At 31.8% G+C, this 12,988-nt stretch overlaps 1 protein-coding gene and 1 long non-coding RNA gene across 6 annotated transcripts in view; one reads left to right on the top strand and one right to left on the bottom strand.

The window, feature by feature from the left end:
- The window catches only part of LOC411630 (ribosomal protein S6 kinase alpha-5), a 42,773-nt gene that overhangs the window by 2,653 nt on the left and 27,132 nt on the right, over positions 1-12,988 (bottom strand). For 3 of the 5 annotated variants that reach the window (XM_006559662.3, XM_006559661.3, XM_006559663.3), the window contains 4 exons: positions 3,875-3,949; positions 2,988-3,206; positions 1,332-1,447; positions 271-471 (listed from right to left, as the gene is read on the bottom strand). In XM_006559662.3, coding sequence (XP_006559725.1) covers positions 271-471; positions 1,332-1,447; positions 2,988-3,206; positions 3,875-3,949 — 611 coding nt within the window. Of the gene's footprint in view, positions 1-270; positions 472-1,331; positions 1,448-2,987; positions 3,207-3,874; positions 3,950-4,966; positions 4,997-12,988 lie in introns of all 5 variants that reach the window. The other 2 variants (XM_006559660.3, XM_016913506.2) reach the window with 1 other exon arrangement.
- Positions 7,945-11,806, top strand: LOC113218949. Its single transcript, XR_003305205.1, has 2 exons — positions 7,945-8,462; positions 9,527-11,806. It is a non-coding gene; the product is annotated as an uncharacterized LOC113218949 (long non-coding RNA).

The raw sequence follows: 12,988 nt of genomic DNA, 5'->3' as shown, positions 1-12,988 counted from the left end.
ATTTATTTATTCGTGTATGATATAACGTATAAAAAATTCTTTTAATAAAAAATATTATAAGAAGTTTAAATTTTAAATTAATAAATGTCCTATACGAAAGAAGAGGGAGGAAAATTTACGGTTAGAAGAAAAATCAGAAAAGGAAGAAAAATTTTCTTCAAGGAAAAATGAATCGATAAAAATGTATCTGACAAGCGGGTAACACGGGCGTGATAACGAAGTTCCAGGAATGAAGGGAACAAATCGTGACGTAAATTCATCCTGACTCACAATATCGTGGCCCGCCGAGCCCCCTCGTACCACTTCCGGTGCCATGTACTCGATAGTTCCGCAAAAGGAGTAAGCACGGGCGTTGCTGTCCCTTTCGTGCGGCAGGAACTCTTTGCTTAATCCAAAATCTGTTAACACGATATGACCCTCTTTGTCTAACAGAATGTTCTCCAGTTTAATGTCTCTGTAAATTATACCCAGCTGCAACAGAGAAAGCAACATTGTAGGTTTCACCGATCAGTACATGCGATAAAAATGGAATATTTTAATAATTTATCGCACGAGTAAATGCTTGATATACACAAAGTGCATACAAAATTATAAGCCCGAGACTATGTTATTCTTTTTCTTTCTATATAATTTATAGAAAAATATCTGGCGTAAACGGTATGCGTAAGAGGAACGCATTTAAAAATTTATAATCTATTTTTTTTTTTATTATTTTTCTTACAATTTTCTTTACTTTAAATTTTTGAACTGTGACACTAGAGGCATTGTTGAAAATGCTCTCTAATCTGTACGCGCACACAATATTATAAAGTTCAAAAAAATTATAAGTTCAATCTCTGTATAACAGCATATCAGACTTCCTAATTATAGATCTAATTTGTACAGCGTATTAAGATCAATTTCTCCTCCCCTAAATTCTTCAATTATTCTTCAATTATAGACTCTCTAAGTTATATGCCATATGCCACTAGATCCAATCTATACAGAGTTCTTAAATCATAAGATTCATCTATAATCGCATATTATAACTATGTATATCAGAATCCTTTCATTAGAAATTAAAATATACCATATTAAAGTCTATAAATCAGATATTTACTTTATAATATGATAAATATTATTAAAGAGAGCTCTTCAAAATTTTTAAATCAAATATAATCTAGTATATGATATATAAAAAAAATACTTCTTACATTACATCAATAATATATATGTATATCCATTTAAAATTTAAATAAAAATCATTAAATATACTGATTATATCGAACAGATTTTTAGTTCAAGAATGCAATGTTTCAAGTAAATGATGATGAATGAAAGAACGAATTTACTTTATGTAGATGCTCCAGCGCCAAAATAACTTCGCCGATATAGATTCGTACTTCGTCCTCGGTAAAATGTTCCCGTTGATACAGATGCGTAAACAACTCGCCGCCGCTGACATAATCTGCAAGAAAGCAAAGTTCTCGTTTAACCTCGGTCTGGACAATATCCTTCGAAACGCGTTTCGAGAAAATTCTGCGCAATGCATTTATTCTCGCGAAATCATCATCATTGGATCTTCAAATAAAAAAAAGAAAAAAAAATATCCGATCGAAAATAGTAGAAGAAGATTCAAAGAAGATTGAAAAAGAATTATTGTTTTTTCAAAAGTGGTGTAACATACAACGATATATATATATTTTTTTTTTTTTATTTATCACCGGTACTCGTCAACGAGATATTGGGCTATGAAATATTCATTGATAAAACGGCTGCGTGCAGGATTTGGAATTCAATCATGTTCTTTGGCGAATGAAATATATTTGAAGTATTTTTTGAATATATTTCACCGGGATCTTTCGTCCCCACTCTTGTGGCATTTTCTTATTTCTCTTGTTTAATAAAAAAAAAAAAAAATTGTTCGAAAAAAAAGGTCTCGATTAAATTAACATTGACGCGATAATCGATGTATTATGCATAAATATTTTAACGCATAAAAATTAATTTAAACGTTTGTAAATATTTTTAATACAGAGTATAGAGTATAATTTGCATTCAACAATTAGCAATGTAAACAGCATTTAGGAATTTTCATAGATAAGAGAAACTTTTGGACTTGGATAAAGACGATAAAAAAAAATTACAATTAGATAAATTCTGAAATAGAAACTTACTTCTGTCTTGTCTACGTTGCGAAAATAAAATAATTCATATATCGCAATATTCTTCTAAACAGAAATAATTGAGGAAGAAACGAAATCACGAAATGATTATATACCTTTCTACGAGGGAGGAAGGTTACACAACGTTACAGAAGACTCGATGATGATGTCACGATTGCATCGTATTTTAAAAACTACCTTAAATATACATTCCCTCTCTTTCTTGGATATTTTTCTTTTTTCTTTTCTTTTTTTTTTTTTTTGTCCAATATCAGGTAGCAAACACAGATAGCAATATTGAAGATAAAGAAAGATTTATACCTATTTATACCTATTATATCTACACATAGGCAAAAAACTTTATGCAAAATAAATATACACTACATCTCGTGGAATTTTTTAAAAACTCTACCATTAGTCATAAAAAGATTCGTTAATTTTTTCGATAAACCATATCTATCTATTCTTCTTCGTGGTAAATATTTTTTCGATATTTTAACCTCGCTAATTTCTCATTATTTGCATCGAAAATGTATCTCAACACGATGTAAATTAAAAGATTACCGTTTAATTTCAATTTTGGAAAGAAATCTGATTAACCAATCTGATGAATCAATCAGTGAAGAAATTTCAAATACTTATTAAACCTTAAAGGTTCTATCATATAAAATATTTCTCTACATTCTATAATACATAATTTATGGAAAAGAAAATAATTCTTCTCTAAAAAAAAAAATAAATAAAAGTTATTTCCTAAGAAAGGATAAAAGGATCAAGGGAGATGATACATAAAATAATATATTTCTTTGATATATTTTCAAATAACGTTATCTTAAATTTTACCTAAAATCAGATGTAACTTTGCGTCCGTTTGAAAGGCATAATGCAATGTAACTAAAAAAGGACTGTCCCGAACGGCCTCCAGAACTTGTCTCTCCGTCTTGGTGTGCTCGGTCGTCTTCTTTCTCTGGACGATGGACGCTTTCTTCAAGACTTTCATGGCGTAGAGCCTGCCTGCATCGGTTCCAGTTCTTTTGCGCACCAGGAACACCTTTCCGTAAGCTACACAAAAGATTTTTTTTTTTTCTCTTTTTCTTTTTCTTTGTTTCTCCAGTTATTGTCTATATCTAATCGAATTGAATCGGGCGGATCATCGTTTTTCATTACTCGTCCATACTTGCTTAAAAATATATTTATAACTCGAACGAATATATTTTATCCCCATTGCGTTGTTATGGGGAATTTCCTCCAAAACTCTGTCTTTTTTTTTTTTTTTTTTTTTAAGCAGGAAAATGGCTTCCACCGTTGGGAAAATTCAACGCCTTGTAGTGTAGATGTGAGGATCATAGATATGTAATCCTTGTAGATTTTTCGAATGTGAATAAACTGTGGGGGGGATAAAAGAGATATAAGAAAAATAAAAAACGAACGAAAATATCTTGTATACAAATTTCGTATACAAAGAGAGAGATTTCTAACTAAAATAAATTTCGATTATAAATTAACACTCTCTTTTTTTTTTCTATATATATAAAATATTGCAATGAAAGGAAAAAAGAGAGAGGAAAGATTAAGAAAACATAATATTTTAGAATAAACAAATGAATGAATTAATAATTTTCAATTGCATTTCGATTGCGATATTGAGGAGCTGGAAATGAGAAGGGATCGTTTTAAATCAATCGTTTCCATTATTGGATTTAATCGATTAAAGTATTTCGTTCACGTACCTCCGGTTCCAAGGACTTTCAGAAGATCGAAGTGCGTCATGTCAACCCTCTGGCCTCCGCTGTCTGCCAGGTTTACTGTAATCAGCAGGAACACTCGATTTTACTTCCCTCCGTCCAATGACAACACGTGTCCGATGAATGATAAGATGAATTCTTTGCCAAGATGATGATGATGATGATGATGTAACGATGACGAAGGTTAAAAGTGGGTACAAGGAAGTAAGGTAAGAAAAGGCACGTGGGTTTTGAATACAAATGGATAACACGTGTGTGTAATGTTCCATTTGGAAAATTGGCTCGAAATAAAAAAAACTTTACGAGTGTAATTGTGATCTGGGAGAAACGTGATACACCAAATCAAGAAAATATTTCATATCTCGAGAGAGCTTGTGTCTGATCAAAGCTTGTATATATATATATATATCGTCTTCTTCTGTCTTCTCTTCGAAAAAATCAAACAAATTGAAAAATTTAACGGATAAGCAACAATTTTCTAATCGTTTTCTAATCGTTCCAAGAAATTGTACAGCAACTTTCATCAAAGCTTGGTTAACAAAATAAACGGACTTTCTATTCTAGCTTTGATCCTTTATATTCCGTTATTCCGACCAATACTTTCGAATAATAATAATAATAATAATCGATCGACTCGATCTCGATTAATTAATTATCCGGAAATACATTCAAAGAATATAAGAATTGGTTTCGTATAAATTAAAGATAAGATCCGTTAATCATTTACAGAGCAACAATAACAGAGATATATAAATGGAAACTTGCTTTTATTCGTGTATTATCATAGATAGAATATAATTTTACTTTCAAAGCAAGAAAACTTGTAAATTTGTATATACGGGCAGGCTGAAATTTAAAACGAGATTCTTTATTCGTCCCAACCAAAACTAGACTGAAACTAGGTTAAATTCGTGTCACGGGGGATTTTTCGTGATAAATACGTGTTCAATTCGTAAAAAGGATTAGAAAAAATTTATTATTATTGTTATTATTACCAATTAACAATAATACAATAAATCAATTGTTACATGTACAGTCACATACTTGAATAATTACAAATAAATATATATCACATACCATCATCAATGGACTCAATCTTCAAAGACGCTGAAAGAAACGAAAGAAGCAATGGTTAGAGAAAAAAAAAAAAAAGCACGAGTTTCGTCAACTCCCACGATCAACTTTCTGCTCTCTAATTAATCCATCATTTTCTTATTGTGTTAGTATCGACGAAATGCGTTAGTTCTATTACGGGACACTGCTACTCCCGCCACCATCTCTCTCTCTCTCTCTCTCTCTCTCTCTCTCTCTCTCTCTCTCTCTCTCTCTCAGCATGATCGCCATTCAATTTAATAAAACAAGATTTTGCGAACAATACTATTATTATAGTATTATCCGGTTTATCAGTTTTAGTTATTGTTCATCTTTGTTCAACACCTTCCCTTTCGTCTGAAACTACGTGAAATTTATCTTAGGCCAAAGCTCTCTTTCGTAATCGCTTTGTCAAAATGTATTTTACTCGGGATAAATTGCAATCGCAGAACAGATTTCAGATCATTCATCGATATAATATCTGGTGAATTCGAATTCGTTTTATTTCTAATCTTTTTTTTTTAAATGGAAATGGAGATTAAAGAAATTAAGAAATTTATGTAATGTATGATCATTATCATCTTTCATATAAATAAAATTATATAATATTTGTATACGTTTTGTTCAGTAATAAATTTCAATTAAATTTCGAAACTTAACTTCATCGCCATTCTAAGTATTATTTACTTAGGAACTCGTCGAGACGTTTGGAATATTGAATTTAGAATATTATAATTTTTTGTGTTGTTCATGTTGTTGTTAAATACGTTGAGATTGTTTATCGAAGTTTAAACTTCAGTTTTCTAAATTTTTCCAAATCTGGGAAATTTCCAAATTATTATTCGACAATATTTTCAAATGAAATGATGGCTTGAAAACGGGATAAATATTTATTGGATATTTTAAATGTTCAATCTAGGCTTTCCAGCGCCGAGATTTCGAATGAAAATTACACGTACGTAATTGCACGAGGTAAACGAAATAAAAAAAAAGTAGTTTAAACGACGAGAAAAAGATACCATCAATCACGATGACGATTAAAACAAATACAATACGCAAATTAACGGGATATCGATACTTTCCACATTTTCAAAATGAATTGAACGCGTTTTTTCGAATGCAAATTAGAAAATTACTGGAAAAATGGAGAGAAGAATAAATTATAATTATTATTTATAGAAAGAAAAAAACTTGGATAAAAGGAGGAAAAAAATAGCGCGAAGTAATGATGGTATTTCATGACTTTGGAATCGATATCTGGATATCTGTCGTTTCAAAAAAAAAAAAAAAAGACAGGCAAGGTCGGCGAAGGTGATGATTGCAAAATGACGCTTGCACGGTTGCCCGGGTTCGATTATCGAATCAGCTCGCTCGCGATCTCGACCTTGCATGCGAAACGAGGAAAAGAAGGGACGATCGATATTTAAAATTTCTTCTATCCGTTTTTACTCTTTTTCTTTCTCCATCTTCCCCCTCTCCCCATCTTATCCACGGTCTTTATTTTCAATTAATTTCTTTTTCAGTCACGCATTCTTCAACCATTACATGTATATTATTTTTACGATCGAAAAATCGAAGAGAAATCGAAATTAAATCGTTCAAAAATCAAAGGAATATTGATTTTAATTAATTTAAATTAATAACAATTTTTTCCTTCAATTTCTTTTTTTTTCCTGCTTTATCTTCCTCGAAAAAGAAGAAGAAAAATTGTCGCGATTTAAATTCCAAAAAGAAAGAAAGAAATAAATAAATATCAATATTATCACGTGGTTAATCAATTAATAACAATTTCTTCCTTCAATTTCTTTTTTTTTCCTGCTTTATCTTCCTCGAAGAAGAAGAAGAAAAAATTGTCGGGATTTAAATTCCAAAAAGAAAGAAAGAAATAAATAAATATCAATATTGATTATCACGTGGTTAATCAATTAATAACAATTTCTTCCTTCAATTTCTTTTTTTTTCCTGCTTTATCTTCCTCGAAAAAGAAGAAGAAAAATTGTCGCGATTTAAATTCCAAAAAGAAATAAATAAATAAATAAATAAATATCAATATTGATTATCACGTGGTTAATCAATTAATAAACAATTTCTTTTTTTTTCCTGCTTTATCTTCCTCGAAAAAGAAGAAGAAAAATTGTCGCGATTTAAATTCCAAAAAAAAAAAAAAAGAAGAAATAAATAAATAAAATCCTTCTCCTCCACGAATCGATTCCACAAAACGTGAAACTCTTGAGAACGTTGGGAGCGCGACGCGGAGTGTGATTCGCGGAGAGTACTATGAAATCATTTCATAGGGGAAATGGCTCTCCGGGGACAAAGCGGAGGGAAAGCAGAGGTAGTGATTCGTCATACGTCTCGGTGTGGCCGGATCGTGAAATATCGCGTGGCACGGCAGTCGCTCAAGGTGGCGTGCGCAAATGTAGATGCACCTGCAGTTAATATCGGCAGGTGTGCGGGCATGCACGCGAATGTACGTAAATACTGATCCGCTAGAATGCAGCTGTGTGTTTTTAAAACGAGACCGCGAATGGAGAGGAGAACACACGCGGACCGAGCGTAGCCCGGAAGTGTTAGATCGGTGTTCCGTTTAAATCATGCCCGATCTCGAGCAGACCGTGACTCGGCCCCAATCGAACCGTGAAATGTGAAACGGTTCCCTTGGGTTGGGAACCGCGAATTTTTTTTTTTTTTTTTTTTTTTTTTAATTTTTTGAATGGGTGTACGTAAAGTGTTTTCGAAACGGTTTTTGTTCCCCTCCCCTCCTCTCTTCTTTTTTTTTCTTTTTAACACTCGTTTAGATAGTTTTAGATTTAGATCGTGCATATAAGTGAAAATTGAACTTTAATATCGTTTATAATTTTTTTTTTTTGTGCTCCATAGTGAGTGGATATTTATATCTGTGTGAAATTAATTTCAATGTTCTTTTTTTTTTCTTTGGTAAAAATAAAAATTGACGAAATAAAGTGTTTTTAAAATAAAACTGGCGTTATTTTATGTAATTTAATTAAATGGATTAATTTAATTGTATATAGTTTGATCTAGGCGAGAAATTTAATGTTAGTTTCGAACTTGATAAAATTATTAACTCGAAATGTTTGGATTGATATAATGTTAAACTTGAGTAATTGTTGAAAAAAGATAAAAGAAAAATGTCACGTCGAAATTAACGAGTTTTTACATTGAATTGACTGTACAAATGTGATTGTTGAGGAATGTATATACATCATGGACGATCATTCTTTCTTTTTTTTCTTTATCGTGTAAGAATTCGTATTATTTTTATTTTATATATTTTTATAAATTTTTCATTTTATAATCTTTCTTCAATCTAATATTTCGAGACAAGATCTCGTAACCCAGTTACAGAAGAGGATTATATTATTATTCTTACATGATGAGGAATTGCATAATTGAATTATAATTAGAATAGTAGGGCAGAGTAACAAATCAAGAAGTCGGAGAAGAGGACGAAATAAGTAGGGTAAAGTATTCTGCTTATACCTTTTTTTTATTTACAATCGATGGTTAAGTGGAAATTAATAATTCGAAGAAGAGAGTGAAATCGTTGAAGGAATTTTTCTTTAAAAGGAGGCGGTAACAATGTTGTTTTAATTTCTAGAGCACTAGTTTTAATGAGTTTTGCTAATGACTTTCATGGGTCACCGATGACCTATGCGAGATTGGACCGACCTGACATAATCCACCTACCTTATACTTCCTCTAGTTATTTGGAAAATGACCTTCAATGACTCTTGAATAACCTTTACAAATCCCGTTAAAGGTTAATTCCATCCACTACAAAAGAGAATAGAATTGAACAGAAATTTACAAGATCAAAAGATTGATTTGTTGAACTGAAGATTTGTTGGACACGTTTAAAAAGGATTTAAAAAAATATTAAAAAGTTAACTTTCGAATAATGATGATTTTTTGATGATCAATATCCTATTTCATCTTTTGTAAAAGATTGAGGGTCATAAAAAGAATCATAAGAGAATGAAAATAATTATCAAGTTCGTTATTCAAAAATCGATGAAGTTGATTGATTCTATTTCATTCATCTTTTAAAACATTTTACACAGAAGAAATAAAAAGAGAAAAAGAAAAGAATTATTTTTCAAAAATTGTAAAATACAAGAAAGATTAAAAGATTAAAAGATAATTGAAAACAATTTCGATTGTTTTTATTTCGTCGTTCTTGAAACTTCGATTACGATAGAAGAATAACAGAAAAGAGAGATTAAAAAAGTTTGAAATATCAACAAATTCCTTAAAAAAAAACTTAAATGAAACTGATGCTTTGATAATCTTGTACGAGCGAGTCAATTTTATCAATTCCAGAAACTAGAATTCCAAGAATTCTAAAAGAAAAAGAAAGAAAAAGAAAAAACATTAAAGAAGAGAAAAATAGAGAACTTATCTTATCTATCATTAAAGAATTTATAGATATCAAAAAATTAAATAAAGGATTTAACTTAAAGAAACAAAAACAATCTTCGACAGATTTCGAGAACAAATGATAATCCTATCCTTTTTTTTTTTCAGGCCAACAATTTCACAAATTGTATCATACGGAAACGAGGAATTACAAAACGACTGTTTAAAAGAATATTAAAAAATGAAATTTAACGTCCTTGGAAGCTTGGAAATCGCACGTTAAAAATCTGCGTAACTTCACGAATGGAACGCTACCAGCGGTGCTTTCACTTCTCCACCTCTCTCTGCTCAACTTTCGCGTAACGATCCTTCCTCCTTTTTTTTCTTTCTTTTCCCTCATTTACTTGATTACGTGAACACGGTGAAATTTTGTCAAGCATACGTGTAAGTGTACCAACCGCTGAAAGAGGCCTTCGTGTCCCACAGAGTCGCAACGTTCCTCTTTGTCCTTTTTCTCTCTTCTGTCCACGTGGAAAAAAACAAACGAGACGATTTCAATGCGAAACGAGGGATTTTTGTTAATTGTGTTAAAAATGTATTACGTATCCGGTTTACCGTACGTAAACTCGCGGGAAACACCTTGCGAAAATTTTCCTTGTTCCAAGTTGGAGAGAGGAAAAAAATTATTCTCGTATTTCTTCACTCGTGTGTGTGTGTATACCCGTGTTGTTATATCGACAGGGTTGAAAACAGGGTTATTATATCGATTTTTATTCGTAACCTTTTCACGCTACGGTATTCTTAGAATTGAATTTTTTTCTTTTTTTTTTTTTTCAGATTGAAACTCTAATACTGAAAGAGAGAAAGAAAAAAGAACATACGTTACAATGGGTATAAATAGAGATAATTTTATGTATGATTTTTATTATAGAGGACTTATAAACAGTATGTTTAGTAATTAATTATACGTTCTCAAAATAGAAATGTTCTCAAACGTTACAAACGTTATATAAAATAAGAGGTCGATGTGAAATAAAAACGTACGTGTAATTTTCGATATTGTATACAGATGGCGCAACGAGAGAATTAAATATGTATAAATTATATTTCATATATATATATTATAAATTGACAAATATTCGACGATCAATCGACGAAATTTATTTGGAAAATTTTTTATTAATTTTTCCTTCTCTTTTTCAGATAAGTAAATGTTTAAGAAGAATCTGTACGTAAATATTATTACATTCGAATCAATAAATAATCTGCATATAAAAATGATAGAATAACTCGAGAATTTTTATTCACCGTATAACGGCATCGTGTGGCAACAGATGTTTGCCAGGGCTGTTTAAATAATAAGTCTCATATACGATTACACGATAAAACGTACAAATATTATTTCTATTTTTAACGTATTTTCGTGCGTGATAAAATAAAACTTTTAATAAGGAAATGAAACAAAATTTCCTTTCGGAATTATAATCGAAATTATAATCGAATAAGGGGAAAGAAGCAGCATTTATGAAGCGAGGACATTTCAATGAAAAGTCATCATCCCCATACATTTCAAATAACAAAATACGTATTTTGCTCTCGAATTGTGTTTCCACGCGATGCGCGTGTCAATGATAAAATCGTGTGTGTCGCGCGTGTCGAGGGCGCGATAAATCGATCGAAGTTTTCGAGTTAAAAGGGTTTCCACGTGAAATTAACACGCGGGGGTCCTTCGCGAGCGTCCCCGGCCCTGACTGCCGGCCGAGAGAATCCATGTCAAGGTAGTAGAAACAACCACGAGCACCGTCCACGCGCCTCCCTCAATCTGGATTACCGTTCATGGATTCTTCGACCACTTGCTAAACACGCTTTTCGCACATTTCGTCAAACCAAATATACATCGTGATAATTAAAGATATCTCAAATCATATTCCAGATAAATATAATTTAAATGTCTCGAATTTACGCATTCACGTATCAATTTTCAATGGGAGAAAAGAAAAATGTAAAGGATAAGTGACGATTTTTTAAAAAAATTTTTTTTTAAAAATTGAAGAAGAAGAAATGAAGTATTGCATCTTTCTTATATTATAACACAATATCCATTATCCATGGATGAATGATTTTTAAGAAAATTCTTGTTTCAGAAAGGACAGGAAAGTCCACTTTCTGAAACCGTGATGTAACACATTGCATGATTAAGGAAAAAGCTTTACCCGATTAAGATCTGGGGGGAGAGAAAAAAAAAAAATAAATTTCAGAGGGGAAACGATGGAGGAAAGATTTCTCGGCCTCTTTCTATATTTAGACCCTCCTCGTCTCCGATTTTAATTTCGGAATATCGTCTCGATGTCAGGAATTCAGCCGTCTCCTAAATCGAGATGTTTAACGCAATCACTCCCTCTCGCGATTGAATCGTGCACCATTTATCGAAGAACAAAAAAAAAAAAAGGAAAAATTGATTGAAAGATTAATCTTCTATTGTAAGTAACCATTTCCTCGTTTTTGACGGGACGAAAAAAAGAAAAGGAAAAAGAGAGAGACGCAGAAATGCAGAGCACGGGAAGAGAGACCTTTATAGAAAAGTAAAAGGTGAAACACAGAAGTACAAAAGAAGAGGAAGAAAAAAGAAAAGACTACTTTTCACGCGCAAACGAGTATTTCGAGTTTTATCGAGTTTTAACTTTCAACGCGACACGAGGCTCTCCGTTATTAAATAAACAAATAATATCGACATTTCTTTCTTCTCTAAACGAAAAACAAAAAAAATTGTATTTTTAAAATTAACAACTGCCCGCGAGTTGAGAAGAGACTTTTTTTTTTTATTATTAAATAACATTATATTCCCCCGCATTGCCACTAACACAACGATTATTAATTCTCAACTCAGTTGTTATTATCTACAATGCTCGTATCTACAATGCAAATGCATGCCACAATTTTCTAAAACTAGAAAATATAAAGCATCGAGATAATAATTAGAAATATATAAATAACTTCAACTCGAATTTTAAACAATAATAATAATAATATTTTAAATAAATTTTAAAGAGAACGAGAATAGTAAAAAAAAAAAAAAATAGAAGGAGCGATAAGTAAAATGAATATTGATCCGTGTAATCCACGTAAAGAAAAATAAATGCCCCGTTATCACGCGAGAGGAGGATACTAGAAAACTACTACCACTGTTGTTTCGCTACTATTATTGCCACCACTACACAATTACTTATTACTATTGAAAGACACTGTTGGACAAAGTTAGGAGAGCGCGTGGAAACCAACACCACGATGCATCTTCAAAGGGTGCATGCGAAGTTGAAGGTGAAGGGTAGTCGGCCAAACGCAGTCCCAACGCCATTAAAACACTTTCACAAAGGTGATTTATGATCCCATCGGTTGAAGTCTGTTCACCCTTGTGTGCGGTGAACAACACACAAAATGGATAGCGCGTTCACCGTTTTAATATGCATATACGTATCGTTGGTAGTAGGTTCCTTGACCACGAGGTTCCTCCTCTCCCTCTTCCACAACGAAGAATCGAAGAGTCTGCAGGAAATCTATATCACTGTCATCGGATATCTTGGTGAATGTACCGTGGCTGATTAATTCAAACGTAAAATATTATCGATACAA

This window comes from Apis mellifera, linkage group LG8, assembly GCF_003254395.2.
Source record: "Apis mellifera strain DH4 linkage group LG8, Amel_HAv3.1, whole genome shotgun sequence".
Taxonomy (NCBI): Eukaryota; Metazoa; Arthropoda; class Insecta; order Hymenoptera; family Apidae; genus Apis; species Apis mellifera.
Note: the sequence above shows the minus strand (reverse complement) of the source record. Positions and strands in the feature narration are given on the sequence as shown.